We start from the raw sequence: 17,299 nt of genomic DNA, 5'->3' as shown, positions 1-17,299 counted from the left end.
ACAGGAGAGGTTTGATCTCACTGCAATGCTATACCGTCCCTAGGAAGCACATACAAGGCACCTGGAACCCACTGCTTCAAACCTCCCGAGGAGTAAGCACCGAAGTATCTTCACAGGAGCTCTGTCCCACCACAGGCTCACATGGAAGCTATACGCCTATGACAGCTCTCCTCTCTTGCTAAAACACGTGTAAGGAACAGCAGCAGGTGTAGACAAGTTTTCTTAACTGCGAATTAGCCTGCAACTGCTAGCAAACCTTGTGTCTCCCATCCAAATCCCTAGGTTCCAAGAACGAGGCCAAGTTCAGCATGTTACAACAGTTCACGTGCATTTACTATTAGATGTGTAAAATACCACTCTACACAACTTGTAGGATGAACAAGCAAAAAGAACAAAAGAAGAATGACTTAGATGTGGAAAAATATTGAAACAGCTATTAAAGTACTCAATTTGTAACCACCTCATTGGTAGCAAGGTGATGAAGAGCAACCATTGTGAGTTTGCCAAAGTCAAAGTGAGTCAAACTAATTTAGCTGCTTGCTTTGGCAGCTTCCCTGGGCTATGGAGCAGCTCACAGACTGGTAGCAGGAAACTTTAGGGACCAGTAGCTTTAGAGATTGGTGGTGGACGCGATACCAGAAGGCTGCTGGGCACACAGCCGTGACTACAAGTAGGCAGCGGCAGCTGCCACAAGGGTAGAGATTTGGGGCATCGCTGCAAGGGCTTCCACCAGGCATTGGTATAAAAAGAACGGTGATGAGTTATTCTCCATGTAATTGCCTTGGTCCTTTTAGGTTAATTCAGTATCTTTGGGGAATAAGTAGACCAACAGTGAAAGGCTACAGGGAGTAACTTCAGCTGTGGAATCTGCTATATGGGTGGCTTCTGAACAACAGGGGGGACAAACACCAGTTAAGGCAGGTCCAGACACACGTGATGTGCTTCAGAAAAAGGGAAATCGAATAAATGGCTTCTACAGTTTCCTTACAATCACCTGTTTGATTCTACAGTTAACATGAATAACACTTAAGCTTGCATAAGGTCACAACATTTTTTTAAAGTAACTTACAGGAAGAAAAAAATAATTAAAACAATGTCAATTTGCACCTTAAATTTGGTAAAATAATTCAAGTAACTTGATCTTTACATGTTAACGTTGCTATTCCATGTTGTCAACATCACCAAAACCAGCTCAACAAATGTAACTGCTATTTCCATACTTTTTCTGAAGAGAAGCAGTTACTAATAAACTAACATAAAAATAATTTTCTTTATTGCTAGTGATTTTATATTAGAATTTAGACAAAGTTCTATTTGTGTATTAGTCTTTAAAGGGAACCAAAAGAAAACACATTCTAAAACCAAGTAAACAAACAAACCCAAAACAGTAAAATTATTAATGACAATGAAAAATCACTTTCAAAAATTCTGGCATTTTATGACTGACTTCCTGAACACTGTAATTCCAAACCAGAGTATTTTATTTCCACTTGTCATCAAAATACTTATTTGTTTTCAGATTAGAGTAAAACCTCAGAGAGGAAAGAAAGATTAAAAACTGCGCATATGACTTATTTCACAATTAGTGTCCAGATGCTTATTAGGTTCTGGAGGCAATTTACTACAGTCATAAATATACAAATATAGAATCTTCTTTATTAATGAGGTAGCGTTTGTTCAGATCAAGTTTCTTGGGATACAGCCTTCTATTTGGATTTCAGCTGGCCAGCCACCGTATCTGTTGTTGTTCTTGTCAGAGTAGTTTATCTGTTAAAAATAAATAATCAACATTTGGTTCACCATTTACAAACTGGTTTGTCAAACCTCATATAACAGAAGGGGGTAATGGAATAGGACTGGGAAGCTGAGTAGCATGTTGCACATCTTGCTCAACATAATGGGTGAAGATTCCACCAGTTTCTCTCTTATACAGAGTGCTTTATTTATTTCCCAGATGGCTGTCATAATCTACACTAAATTGAATACCTGTTACCTGCAGAAGCTTTGTAATGTGAAAAAGATTGCAACAATATTCAGGGAAAAAAATAACTATGGAAGTTTCACATGCCTTTGGAGGGAGTCAGTATCATCAAGGGAACTGACCTCTGTATTGGGTTTTCTTGTTTCTGTCTGTCATACAGATGAGCACAACTGGGCTTATAGAAAGCGAATACAAGGTCACAGATGCAAATAGAAATCTGATATAAAAATGGCATCTTTAGTCCTCCTGAAACCTGAGGGCAAGTTACTCAGGAAAGTTCTGTAAAGCAAGCATTGCTGTATTTGTGCGGCTAATTTGAGACAGCCCAATTTTCATATAAAAGAACTCTTTATTTTTAGTAAGTCCTTGGGATTTGTCCTTCCAGAAGAAAGTATGAGTCTCTGTACAGCACGTCAGGTTGGACGTTTCAAAACTGAGACTCTCTAGAATCACTGGTCCCTTCTGAAATTTTTCTATAGATGATTTAGTGCTGGTGTGGTGGAAGTCAGCACTGCACATGGTCCAGATCCAAAGCAAAGAATGATGACACATTAGAGAACTTGCTTTGTACAACTGAGGCTTGCTGAACAGACTACTGTTATTACAGCTAACCCACAAAATCTGCACCTGAAGGTTATACCTGATACACAGACAAAGTGAAAATAAAATGAACCTGACCTTTTCTTTTTCAATGTCATCTGGCAGCTTGAAGCCTTTGGCAGCTATAAAAGCCCAGCTTGACCTGAACTTCATATTCCATATTTCTTTACTTCCCAGCTCTTCTACTAACTTTTTGGCATCATTTTTCAACCTGGGAAAATTTAGTGAAAAAAAGCATTACAAATTCAGGACGTGAAAAATGCTGAAAAAGAACACACCTGATTCATGCTTCACATCAGTAGGTCAGCAGAAGCAACAATGAGAAGTTTAAAAAATTCTGAGAGCTGTCTTAGTAGCATGCCATTAAACTCACAGAGCAAAATTCTTTTTCTTCCTCCTCTCTACATTCCTGATGTTAACACAACCTGTTTGTAACAGCACAGCAGAAATAAAAATGTATCTAAAATACTATTTCATGTTTCAACCCTTCTTAAATAAGAACAAGGGCATCAAATGTTTATCAACCAAATGATTAAGTTTTTCCCTTTATAATTACCTTATCATGAATTCAAATAAAAAAACCCTAAGATTTGAAAGCACTTGAAGAATCAGGTTAAGATGTAAAGAAGGAATGCAGACTAGGTACATTGTAATTGGAGGCGTGGATACCTTCTTAATAGAAGGTTGTGACCCAGAGGTAACAGCAGTGCCCTTTATGAGGACAACTGGTGCTTTAAAACAGGTATAAGACTATCTGTCCATCTTTGGAAGCATCAACAAACATGATATGGGCAAGTACTGAATGGACATGGAATCAAAACCTTTTAGGCAGGAATTGAGAGAACAATCCTGACTGCAGAATGAAATTTACCATTCCTTTATACCACTATGCAATAGTGATTTTCAAGCTATTCAGCGCTCTCTTCCTCAGCCTGTCATAAATAACTTGCTCACCGGGTGCTTCCATCATCATGAGTCACCATCAAAAGGAGGGACCCTTCTGGTGCGTTTTTAATGAAAGCCATCATCTCTTCAGAGTGCTCTGTTGAATCAATTACAGAACCGATTACCTATTAAACACATATCACATTCCAACTACTTTCACCTTGTTTTCACTTTTTGGCTTTGTCTATTCAAAATGAGACCTAATCAGGCAATTTTTCTGTTTACAGGCAGAGGGCCTAATCCTGAAAGGTGCAGGAGGCTGCTAGCTCTCACTGAAGGCTAGGAGAGCATAGACGGACCTGCATTTCCCAGTAGTATCTGAACTTCTACAAAAGCCATTTACACCCTGGCTAAGTATATAGATGATTTCTTATATTTACCTCACATAATATTACACATGCAAGCAAAGCTTGGAATAGGCCAGGAGAATTCATTGCTATTCTGTGAGCTTCCTACGACCATGCTAACTGCAGAGCTGAGTTACACACCCCACTGTACACCCACTTTCATTAAGTGGCAGCCTATTTGCAGCACTAAGCTATTTATTGGTTTTGCAATTGCTAAACATACACAAGACACTTGTTTTCCACACACAAAAAATGTAACAACAGGAGCCCTGGAGACATTACAGTCTACACACCGTATATAAAATTGTAGCCCCATGATTAGTCCCCATGAGATTTCTATTCATGCACGTAAGGTCACAAGCATTCTTAAGTGGTCAGACAATCAGCTTCCAGTGCCTCATAGCATTCTGTTTCTCCTTACTAATAGGTAAGGAAACCGATATCATTCAAAGTTTGGAAAGTGTGTTAAAAGCTATTCTTAAAGAAGATCATCTTTCTAGCTACATGAAGGGATGTTAAGAGACAGAATAGCATATTTCCATGATGATTTTACAACTAAAATAGAACAAAATATGTCAGGAAAAGGAATTTTGCTGAGTGAAGTATCTGGATGTGGTACCTGGTGAAGTGCTATTCCTACCAGACTGAAATAATGGAGAAAAAAAAAAGACAATTATAAAATTGCAATGTGACAATTAAAAAGAAAAAAAAAAGCAAGACAATTAAAAAAAAGACAATTAACTGTCTCAACCAACAGAAGAAATTCAGCTTTTCAGGCAAAATTTGTCATCAGATCTGGCCAGAGCATATTTTATGAAGACAACAGCTGTTTGTTTCTAGCTGATGCCTGTCAATAATACAATCATAGCCATTCGAAAGAGCAGGATAATTATATAAATGTAAGTCCTTTCTTAAAGCTGAAACACTAACAAAAGCTCTATTGCGCTCTTTTTCCTACCTCCTTCCCACATGTCAAAAAAATTTGCCGATGTAACTTTTCCTGTTTTATCTGTAATTAAAAAAAAGAGGTGTGTAAATATGAGCAAAATTATTAAATTCAATCAGCATATGCAGTGTTTACAGCTAAAGCTAGGCATCTCTAATTTTGTGTATTATTTGGCTTCTATTTTTTCTTCTGTTTAAGTTTTTAAATTGGAAGGAATATGGAACAACGTAAGCCTAAGGTTTGGGGAGAATATTTTGTTTCATGTAGTTTCTGAATCATCAAATGTGACTAAACCATTTTTATTACTTTTTATTTTAAAGAAGGAATTCAGTCTACTGTGTGCTTCCATGTTTTTATATTTATGTATACTATACTAGGTCACAACCATAAACAGGAAAATCGGTTAAGCCTAAGACTATTTGAATGAGCTTAATACTATTCTGTGCAGTGTTTCAGATATGCAAGCTTTCATACCATTTGAATCTCAGTGGACAGAAACTCAATGCTCGCCATTACCATATCAGAAACTAAGCATGCAAACAATTAGTAATTCCAAAACATTTTGGTCAATATTCATCATTAATTATGTTGCTGTTTAGATGGTTATCTTTGTTGAAACAAGACATGTACAATTGGAAATATTTCTCATATTTCTAAATCTATTGCAATTGACTTAAGCAATTTTTGTTATCCAAGACCCTGTTTGGATCCCTGCTATGTCAGAGGGTCTTTTCCATTTAGAGTGCATCAGCTCATTTCTAGTGCGAAGATCCAGCAGTTCCTGATTCCCTTCCGGCTTATGTTTGATCCATATATGGTAAAATCATAAAGGCAAATTCTTCTGAACAGAGGACTCTAAATGGCAGGTTTATCATGCCGATGAGGGGAAAAGGTGGCAAAAATCTGTCAGTGGTAAAACAACATTCTAGAACTGGACTGCTTCTGAGCAGAAATCACAAAAAAATGGAAAAGGCTGTAGTGAGGACAGCAGAAATCCACAAAATTCTTTCTCTCTCCCTCTGTGTGGTTAGCTTGGGCTTAATAGTTTTGTCTTCCTTCTTACAAAAGACCATATTCATTCAGAGAAGAAAGAGTTATCATTAGGGAATAAAATACAAGTGTGATGCCATAGGAAGCTTAGTGAGCACAGTCATTAGCTTGACTGATCTAATTAGAGGACATGTAGAAAATATGTCTCACTACAAATTGGTTTGAGATAATGGACAGTTTTACCTGCAGATGGAGATGAAAGCATAGCTAAAATTACTGTATGTGCAATGAAGGAAATGGCTATTTAAAATTGTGTAAAATTTGATACATCGCTTCGTTTTTCCACACTAATGCCAGATGCAAAGACAACGCTAGTTCCTTACTCCTATTTGCTATAATCTTGCTTATGCATTCAAGATGAGTATTTGCCCTCTTACTCTACAGCTGTATGCTGAAAACTCATTTCTAACTGTTTAACTATCATAACTAGTAAAGCTTTTATGATTCCTTATTGGAAAAAAAATTGCAGTAGTTAACTGGTAAAAAAAAAATTTGGAACAGATTCTTGTCTATGGTAACTTAACCCAGTGACTTCAATAAAATCATTCAAGTTTAGACAAGGTCAAGATCTTGCTTAGCAATACTGAGACAAAAAAAAAAAAAACAAACCTAAGTGTTTTATGTTCAAAGACAACTTGATTGTGCATCTGAACTCCTTTTCTTCCCCTCTCCCACAACATTTAGGCATTCACTTTTCTCAGGATTCATTATTGAATACACTGCTCTTCATCACCATTCCCATTCATCTAAATTAAAATGGTGCCTCCGGATCTGGAATAAACAGCACCTTCTGCTTTACAGTAGTTCCTACTGTAAGCAAAGACATATAATGACAGTTTAATATTAATCAAGTTTTGAGTTCATTTTTCTGTCCATTGACCAAGACCTTGGTTGTACCTTGGGGCAGAACTGCAACTCTCAGTTACTGCTCACCCCTTATCAGTGGAGCAGTAGATACCTTTTATCAAGGACTGAACCTGAAATTTGAGCCTGACTGCTGGACATTACAGATATTTTTGCTACGATACATAAGAAGCAGTTCTTCATATATTGCTTCTATGTACACATTTTCTATTGTCTTATACTGATTATGAACATGTTTCTCTTTTTTATCCAGAAGACTATTTCTCTTAAGCACAGATTTGTTTTTCTTACATTTATCATGAATCAAGTTTGCAATATTTTCCTTTCCCTTTCCTTCCATACTAACTAGTAAAAACCCCCCCCCCCAAAACAACAACAACAAACCCCACCCCAGTAACTATAAATTATTGCAGCACAAAGGTATGCCTCTAACATTGTTTCTCTTACTTACAATTCACAATGGCAATGTTTATACCTCTTCCAACATTACCCTTCTCTTCGCTAATAAGCCTGGAATTGAAATAAATACAGTATCAGTAGAATGCATCTGTCCAGAAGCTCTGATCCAAAGTTGTATTTACCAATGTTAAGTCACTTTCTGACATTCATGTTTTCTTCAGCTATAGAATCACAGAATGGTTTGGGTTGGAAGGGACCTTAAAGATCATCTAGTTCCACCCCCCTGCCATGAGCAGGGATAATTTAATTTGACTTTGTAGTAAACAAGAGCTATGGCTTAAAAATCTTGCTCATTATATCAGTCAATTTCCTTCAACGATGCACAATGAGTCTTTCAAAATGAGCCAGATCAAGAAAGTACTTTGTACAAATGCAGCCAGAAAGATAAAGTATAAACCCCGCCCCCCAAGATAAAACTTGGTTTTGTGGCAGTAATCTGTGTGGACTATATCTACCAGTTTGAAAAGCCATGAAAGAACCTGACTTTCAGAAGATGTTGACCATTCAACAAACTGTAAACCGGGCATCCCAAACCATGAAGATTAAAAATCATACTTGAAACTAACAGTGAATGCAGCTTATGTACAGGAACACAGAAAATAACCTAAGATTAGGTATTAAAAAAAAAAGGGGGGGGGGGAAGAAGAGTTAAATACTGTCAGATATATTCTGAGTTTTATCACCAGAACAGGAGTCCCCTGGTAGGAGCTTACTTACTGCTGGTGAACCAAAATGAAACACCCTTCTTCACACTACAAAGCACTTGCTTAGATTTAAAGTTAGACTGGTACTCACAGCTCATCCTCAAAACAAATTTTAGCTAGCTTTCCTTTGCCACCACCACTAAGAATCCGATAGGCGTAGTTCCCAGGTGAGCAGGGAGACCAGTGATCACACTTCTGCCTTTTTGGGACTGGGGCTACAACAACAAAGATGAGAAAATATTTTCTTGGATGCTGCATAAACAATTTCTACATGGAAAGAATCTCTTAATGTCAACATGCTAAGCTCAAACATATAAACACAGAACTCAATCCTGCCAGTTTTCCAGTATCATGGCAACATTATCACAGATTTCCCTGGGCTTTAAATTATCACTGACTTTCAAACAGCTGCTCAGACCAAAAGCAAGCTTATCTAGGGAAAAATGCCCCATATCGTATGATCAGATTTGAATCTAGAGTAATTATTTTGTGCTATTTCATTTAACGGGAAACAAGGGCTAGAGGCATGAAGGATTCCCACCAACAGCTTGAAGTTAATAGTTATCATTCTCATTTTAAGCCCTTTTCACACAGTAACATAGTCACAGCCTGAGAAAAATGTGCACATTAAGTCACCCAGTCAGATTAGAGGGAAAAAGTAATGAGAATTTCATCACAAAGTTTGGTTAGTGATTCAACATTTTACCATAACTGTAAAATACATGTGAGAGAACCAAAGCTGCAGCTTTGTGCCTATATGCCAGCAAACAAGTAAGGTGTTCTTACATTACTATTCAATTAATTATACTTGCATACTAGTAAATACAGGCTGACATTGTGTTTCTTCAAAGACAGTGTTTAAGAAATAGTTCAGACTTGCACTAATTAATTCACACAGCCAACTTAGTTCTTACAATAGGAGATGCCAAATCATTTATTAGCTAACAAGCTGTTTATCATTTACCATGTAAATACACAACATTAGATATAGTATAAGAAAAAAAAAGAAATACAACTACACACCCCTCAACACTGGTTTCTTTCCAACGTCTTTAAGATTAGCAATAGAAGTTATTGTCTCTTCGGATACAAGAGCAGCAAATAAGTATCCCAAGTACCAAGCAGCCAACGACATCAACAGGAGCCCTGCTAATTTCACAAGATCTGCCAAAGGGAAAAAAAAAAAAGAAAAAGAAAACCACAGAGATATAAAGATGTTTTCATAACAACACACAAAATCTTGTACTTTCTCTGGCATTGCTACGCAAACTGGTTATTTTACTTCTGATACACTGTGTTAAATACAGCCTTCAGAGATGCAGCAATAGAATATCTGTTGCCTTTTGATACATGGGGTAAAAATAACTGAAGGCCCAAATAATCTCATTCACGCAATGAGCTCTGACTGCATTCAAACATGATTAGAGTGACTGTTTCACCTTCTCTCAGTTATATAAGTTTCCATGAACTATTAGCAGTGCATCTACACACAACGAAAACAACACGATTCACGATTTTCCTGAGTATGAAGAAATATAAATCAATTCCATATTGGTTATCTCCTCTTCCTCCTCATCAGAAAAGCCAACATGCACTCCTGACCTAGAAGAAATGCACCACCTAATTTATGATGTTAAACAAAGAAATATCACATTGCAACTGTGAAACACTGATGTTTTGATGTCACGAGATACTTCCTGATCTATAAATAAATGACTTTGAACATAATGGTCCCTTAAAGTGAAAAAGGAAAAAATTTTGTTTCATAGTCCTGAAAATCAAGTTCAACACAACCCAAAACATCCAATATGTTCACTTTGCCAACCTGCTAGAAAATATTGTGTATTATCTAGCCTAAATTTTCCTCGTAACAGTTTACACTCAAGAAGGTATTCCTTTCCTTCTTGGAACTGCCTTTTATAAATGTTAAGATTTTTGCCCTACCCCTTCTCTAGAATAAGACCAAATGGTTCACTTGGTCTCTTCAAGTCTCATTCTGCAGGTCCTACCACTCTCCTGTGAATTCTGCCCAATTGGTCTGTGTCTTTTACTGCAGTTCAACATGCACATTCTGGAGGCTCTAATTCTGGTTATTCGTGCCAGAAGGAAGTTTGACTTTTTTTTTCCTTAAGAGTAGACTTCATTGACTCAGGTTCTGTTTATAATCCACCATAAACACTAGATCTTTCTTCCTGTAAAGATTTTATCCCCTATCCCGTATTTTGTGTATGTGGTTATTCCTGCATTGTACCTAGCTTTAAAAACAAAAAGCCTAACAAAACACTGTAGAAAATTGAGATTGGTAATGCTAACACCGAACAGTACTATCACCTAAACTGCCCCTTCTTTTTAATAGCAAGAGAAGTACCAAGTGGTCCTCTCTGACCCAGTCATCCTTAGCAACTGAAGCAAAGCTATACTACAGCCCTTGAACCTCAGTGAGGAAGAATGCAGATCATTATGAACACTGAAAGTTCTTCTGTAAATAATCTCACTTTCTCATTTCCTGCATCAGAAAAAAGGAGAGAAAAAAAAGAAAAAAAGAGGACAGCAAACCCTTTCAAGATACTGATCTGAGTTCTTAAAATGTTCTGTGTCACTGTATTTAGAAGTCGTGTGTGCATTTGTGTGACTGTGAGAAAGTTACTGTATTTTCACCAAAGGATTGAGAAAGTAATATAATGAATATTCAGAGATACAACAAATTTCCTGTAAGTACCTCAGTCGAAAAAAAATCTGTCTTACTCTATGACTAGTAGTGGTGCAAACCTGCACTAAAATAATACTGATAATTACTCCAATATTTAATTCATACAGTGAACATGAACACTCACAAAGTTCATGCATGCAAAAAAGGAAGATGCAGGAACCATGTAGAATGAAACTTACTCACTTTTTCTCTTTTTCAATATAAAAAATATTATCAGATTTATACACAAAATATATTTAAGTTGTAAAGGAGACAAAGTCACAAGTTTCAAAGACAAAACCCAGGAAGAACTAAGTGAAAACTACAAGAAGTTTAAAGATTTCAGTGATTATTTTTTCAGTGGATGGGGTGCATTTTTAAAGATCTATGAGACCATCAGTCAGGTTTTGTTTTGCTTTTTCTGTTGTTGGTTTAGCAGGTTTATCTTTACAATGATTTTACACTGGTTTTCATCAAAACTATGGAGCAACTCTGTTACAGAATAGGCTCAACAGCATAGCATTTATTAAGTAGAAGAGCAGGTACAGAATGTCCATCTTCTGTTATTATTTTCTGTATTTTACTTAAACTGCAAGCTTCTTAAATGTTTCTAAAATAGGTTTAAGGAATACATTTACCAACTCTCCTGCACAGTTTGTACTTAGTTCTCAAAATTGTCAGAAAATGTTTTCACTGTCAACCAACTTCTAATTTTGCTTTCTTGGATTCAGAAGGCACTGGGAGACTGCATTGAAGCTATGTGCTGGGTCCACCCGATCTCTTGGATTTACTGAGGTCACATATCCTGCACACATATACTCTTTTTTTGAGTACCTGCGTAGGCACACGTAGACCCCTACACAACAGCAGCTAAACCACAAGCTCAGACAAACTTAAGATAGTTAAGAGAGCTTAAGATTTGCTATCCACAGACTGCACTTCTGCTGATTTTAGAGGCCGTGGCTCCCGAGCCCACCACTTGGCTCAGCACCAAGGAGCAGTACAGGGACTGCGTGCCGCAGAGGGGCTCGCTGTGCTGAGACAGGTGGCACAAACCTCCCTCACTCCCTTTCTGCCAGGGACCCTCAGCGATGCTCACGGTGCCAGACAGGTAAGAGGGCAGGGAGGAGCGGGGAAGAAGAAACCTGCAGACAGTCCGGCTGGCGGTGCGGTAGGATGTGTAAGACGGTAAAGCATAAGTAAAAGACGACGATCAGCAGTCCCACCTTACAGCAACTCTCAATTTCCTTTCTCCCTCAGGTACTCGCATGACCCTTACCACTACATGTAAGCACAATGGGGTTTTTTGTGTTTAGCTGGCTTAAAATGCCCACACTGCCACACCTCACTGATACACACCGACCCGTACGCAGCAGGACTTTAACGAGGGGGAAGAAGAATCGACTTAAGACTCAAGGCTAAATTATTCCAATCTAAAAAGCTGGGTGCCCATCCGTTTTCAGATGTTGGCCAAGGGTGCAGCGGCGAGGCCAGGCCCCGGCTCCGGCTCCGGCCCCTCCGCCCCGGGCCGGGGGCTCGGCCCCCGCTCGCCTCAGGGGACGCCGTCGGGAACAGCCCTCCCGCCCCTTCCCCGCTGCGAGAGGAGCCTCGGCTCGCCCGGCTGCGAAGGAGGGCGCAAAGCGACAACGAGGCGCCGGCTCCCTCGCCGAGAGCACCGGACGGCGGTCACGGCGCCCTCCGTGCCTCCCTCCTCACACAGCCGGGGCTGCTACTCACATTGCCGGTTCAGCCACATTATTCAGGACGGGGGCAGGCTGCCCGCCCCTCCTCCTCCTCCTCCTTTCGGGACGGGCAGGGCCGACCCCCCTCGTTGTCCTGCAGCCACCGGGACGGTGCAGGAAGAAGGGCCGACACCTGTCAGCACCGCCCCGCCCCGACGCCGCTGGCGGCCGGTCACGGCAGGGCACCGCCGTCTGAGCCCGGTACCCCGCTGCCTCAGGCTATTTCCTCGGGCGGGGATGGCGCGGAGAGCCGCTGGGGGAGGCGGGGGAACAACGGGTCCCCCCCGGGGGAGCGGAGCAGGGGTCGGAGGACGGCCACAGCCGCGGCGCAGGGTGCGGCCGGGGAGGTGCGACAACTCCCTCGCCTTCTCCGCCGGTTTACCCTTTGGTGGTGCCGGGGAGGACTGGGCGGCATCGAGGGTTTATGTTATCTTCTTGGCAAAGGCGGTGAAGGGCCGGGTCTCCTAACGGCCGCGGCTGCCCTGCGGGAGCAGAGGGCATGCAGCCTTAGGGAGGGAGGATTCATCTGCCAAACCAACCCCGTTTGAGCCAAGGAAATACCACCATAAATGCCACTTAAAAACTCAAAACATGAGAGGTAGCGCTAAAAGGTATTTTCCGCAGAAAGAAAGCCGACTGGCCGGCAGGATCAAAAGGAAAGCTCACACCCCATCTGGCAGCCTGTTCGAAAAGCTGTTTCCCCCAAATCTCAGAATGAACCAGTTATTTTTAAGTCTGTTGACCCCAACCCAGAAAGCAAACTGAGCGAGGAAGGGCTTTTTCCTGGCAATGGCCAGGGTCTGCCTGGTGTTTTAGCTGTTGAGGCCATGGGTCAGGGCCCACTGGAGCCCCCTCCTCCTTCCTCCAACCACCACCACAGCCCCGGGCTGACACAAGCCCTACTGCGGGCACCAGCCCGCTGGGCTGAACCCTCGGTTCATCTTTTCTTGCGATGAGCCCTGCCAGTGCTGCGAGCAAGGCAGTGCGCACACTCGCCTGGACGTTTCCTTCCCCCTGGGGTAGCTTAGTCAGTCCCCGGGTCCTATCACCCTGCGAAAAAACCTGGCACTGCTTGCGACGTGGAGCAGCCCCCTCACTTCTCTCCCGCTCCCCAGCCTCCCAGGGCAGATGTAAGGAGCACAAAACTACAGCACGGGGCTGGCAGTGCCTGGTTTCTAGTCTGCAGCAGATGAGGTGAGATAAAGGCATTGCCCATCAGGACCCCCACATCACGGGCTTGCTTTTCTCTTTTTAAAAGGTCCAGTATCTGACATGCTGTGGTTGATGGGTGTTTGCAGGCCTGTGTGGGTGTGGAGCCCCACCAGCACTGGTCAGCTCTGACCCTGAACTGAAGAAATTACAGCTCACATCAAAGACAACTTCTAAGGACTGAAGTAGCCACACAAACATGTTCAGAAAACTGAGCTGAAGACCCCAAAGTTGGGCAAAACCCAAACAAGGAAGCTAGTAATTTTATTTGAAAATTGTTCAAACTACACTGGAAATTAGTATTTGCCCTTAAAACTCTCTGATTTAGTTTCCCTTAAGCTTCTTAGTTCCTTCTGCCTCTCATGATGCACAGAAATTATGTTTAGTTCAGCAAACAGATGAATAAAATCCTGCAGGAGGGAACATACCAGGGCATCAGCCAGACTGGGGCTTTTGCTTTCTTTCCAGAAAACTTATGACAGCCATAGATGTTTCCAGACCCTGGAGAAGAGGCGTTTCTTGTCCTCGCCTGCAAGTGCGATATTACCGTGTCCTATAAATGGCAGGTAAAACCTGAGGGAGTAATTGCTGCTGGTGATTGTCAAACATACTGGAGCTTGCAAATGAAGAGCAACATCCAATAAAAACTAGGTGTGCGAATAATTAAAGCGACAGCATGGGACAAATAAACTTAAGAAATTAAAAGTATAGGATGAAAAGGAAAAGGAGTAATGAGTGGGCAAGAGAAAGTTAAGGACAACATTGTTCTGGGTTACTTTTCTAAATATACAGTTATTTCTGCGGGAACTGTTATCCTGCAAGATGGAACATCAGAAAATGATGTCTGCTAATAAATAATTGAAACTATTGAAGAATGCATTTCTAGCCTTTAAAGTAAAACAATGTGTCTTTAAGCCCAAAATGCTACAGTTCATGGTAGCCAAATGAAAAATTCTGCTGATTTTACTAAAGCAAGGAAAATTAACTAGAACTCAGGATAATGTAATTTTGAAATAAATTTATTGCATGAGCATTGGTGGGTCACAGACTCCATGGATAAAAACTTTAAACCCCTAGGAACTTTGTCACCGCCTTAACACCTTACTGTGAAAAACCTCCATCATTAGTGATCAGCATCTATTGTGTAACTGCCAGTTTACCTGCTTTTACCCACAAGAAAAACAGCAGGTTACTACTTCGTCATTCCTGCCTAAACTACATTGAACTACTCCCAGGCATTTGCTACAAACCCAGGCAACACAGGAACTGGTTTGCTCACCTGCCAAAGCCCTGGGATCCAGTGGTCTCTAGCTGAGGGGATTTTACATACCAAAGGACTAGGAAACTTTAAAATGTTTTACTTCAGGTATTTCAGTTTTGTGACTGCAAAAGAAATGCGATACTGTTCTTTCTTTACTAATTAATCAAAGATGTGGTATGCAGAACGCTTTTGAAGAACAATTATTTCTGTTCATTCTGTAACCATTCATTCTGTAATTTGAAAGCTAGGAGGAAAAACCTTCAAAACATGAATCTTCACTCTCCATGCTTGTGAGGCTGTAAGACCCTTTGGTGATAAACAGCACAGGAAACAAATGACTCTTGCAAACACTAAATGGAACAGGTGAATGTACGCACACAGTACTTATGTGTTAGTCTTGTCTTATCACCACAAAAGCCCCAACCCTTAGAGAAAGTTTATGGGCATTTGCTAACACTGTAAAGTTACAACAGAGGAAGTTCCTACTTGCCCTTTGAGCTGCTGTACCTCCAGAGGTAGTTTCTGCATCCGCCCCACTTGGCTAACGAATTAGCAAAAGTGTCATTCCAGTCCTTGTAGCTATGTAATATATGTGTTTTCTGCTCATCCACAAATGGCCTACAATGTTAACTAATTTTACCTAAGACTTGGAACAGATAAGAACATACACATGGACAATAAGGGTGGCAATGGGGAAGAGCAGTTCTTTAAGCTGCCATAATTCAGCCATGCTTCACCATATGCCTGTGCCCATAATCCAGGTAGAACCTCAGCATCTTGAATTGTGGTAGCATGAAGAGTAATGTGGAGAAATGAGGATTTAAATGTATATTTTAGCACAATGATTATTTTTTTTTCTGGTATACATTGAACGTCTTTATGAAACCCAGGATCAAATGCTTAGAACAAGATGACAGCTTTTAGTTACTTCTTCTGTGGATATATCAAAACCTTAACACCGTCCCCCCAGATATGCAAAAACACATCATATAACAAAAGGCAAAAGGCAAGTAATGATTACTTTCAGCTGATAAGCTAGAAAATCTGTAAAGCTAGTGAGTCCAGCTTCCAGGATGTTGCTCGCCTATTAAACAACAAAGAGGTGGGGCATATTAGTGTGTTTGTCTTATGCTTTGTTAATCCAGAGATACACAAGGAAAATACATTCAATTGCACTTCATCCAGATACACAATGTTGGCCAGCAAAATTTCCTCAGTATTAGCAGCAGTAGCTTAATACATTATGGGCCCAAATCTAGTTATCTTTAATACACAGTGGCCCAAACTTTTTGGAAGAGGAAGGCAAGGGTAGGGAGAGGAAAACCCTTCTATTGAATGCTGGATACTTTGACTTGGCTTTGCGCAATCCTACAGGATCTCTGTTGTTTGCTTTCTTGAAATGCTACTGTCAGCACAGTCATTAAGCCTACAGGTCCTTATTAGCACAGACCCTGTGCAATCCCACATGGTCTATAGCCAAGTCTGGATGTAAACAATCCTGCAAGCACACTCAATGAAGTAGAGATTTACCTGAGGGAGCTGGATTGGCAAGGTCCCTGCTGTCAGCAATTCCAAAGCACTTGTAGCTTGATGACATCCAGTGGTATGTCCTGGAGCTCTTCCCTGATCCATACTGCCAACACTGGGTTTCTCAACCGGGACCCAGGCTGACACCACCGTGACAGGCTTGGGTCACCCAAAGGTGATGCTGGAGTTCTAAAAGAGCAAAAAACCACAGTAATCCACTTTTGAAGCCAAATCTGCACACTTGGTGAGGGAGCTGGATTTCTTTCAGACCTGTCTTCTAGACAGGTGGAAGAGAGAAAAAAGGTGTCACCCTACCTGTGGGCCAGGATGGCAACAAAGGTTGGGCAGTCACAGTGGGTGGATACTGCAGGACAGTGTGTGGAAAAAGGTGGTACAAGTTAGTCAGGGAAAGGAAATATATGAGCAAACTAGAAAACTGTGTAAAAATATGTCAGCAGTTAGAAGTCAGTATAGAACACCAGCCTAGAGAACATCCAAGATGTACAACAAAAAAAAAACCCTCACACAGTAACAATATGGAAAGCTGAAGTTATTGATAACCTTATGATTAAAAGAAACTCAACCAAAGGAAAAGTAAGCAGTACTCTTATGCATAGTACTTCAGAACAGTGCTGGGTGGATGGAAATAAATAAATTGGATAATACAATACATTATTTATTCATAAAAAGTAGCTGTATCTAGCTAACAACTATAAAAATCCAATATGCTAATATTTATGCATACACTGGCAGCATAGATTATTGTAGTCTTTACAATAACCTGTATTTCTTAGGAAATGCTATTGAATTTCCTAGAAAAACAAATGACAAGCCAACGTATAGGCAGGTGTTACTTGTAAGCCTCTGGAAGGAAAAAAAAAATCCAACCCATTTATTTTTAAAAAGAGTTTGCTTTGGTGCAAAAAGGGAAGAATATGTTTGCAGTTTAAGTGGCCATCAGAATTACATGTCGTC

General features: G+C 40.5%; 1 protein-coding gene across 2 annotated transcripts; it reads right to left on the bottom strand.

The window, feature by feature from the left end:
* Positions 1–303: 303 nt before the first annotated feature.
* Positions 304–12,678, bottom strand: FAM3B (FAM3 metabolism regulating signaling molecule B). Of its 2 annotated transcripts, none has more exons than XM_054840982.1 (8): positions 12,323–12,678; positions 8,920–9,060; positions 7,988–8,111; positions 7,185–7,243; positions 4,832–4,882; positions 3,536–3,623; positions 2,660–2,792; positions 304–1,767 (listed from the first exon to the last, which is right to left on the bottom strand). In XM_054840982.1, exons 1-8 carry the CDS (start codon positions 12,339–12,341, stop codon positions 1,678–1,680), a joined length of 705 nt encoding a protein of 234 aa, XP_054696957.1. In that variant the 5' UTR covers positions 12,342–12,678; the 3' UTR covers positions 304–1,677. The 2 variants fall into 2 exon arrangements, with proteins under 2 accessions (XP_054696957.1, XP_054696965.1); XM_054840990.1 differs by lacking the exon at positions 12,323–12,678 and adding an exon at positions 11,685–11,921.
* Positions 12,679–17,299: the final 4,621 nt, after the last annotated feature.

This window comes from Grus americana, chromosome 1 (genome assembly GCF_028858705.1).
Source record: "Grus americana isolate bGruAme1 chromosome 1, bGruAme1.mat, whole genome shotgun sequence".
NCBI lineage: Eukaryota > Metazoa > Chordata > Aves > Gruiformes > Gruidae > Grus > Grus americana.
The sequence above is the reverse complement of the archived record's forward strand: the minus strand, read 5'-3'. Positions and strand labels throughout refer to the sequence as shown.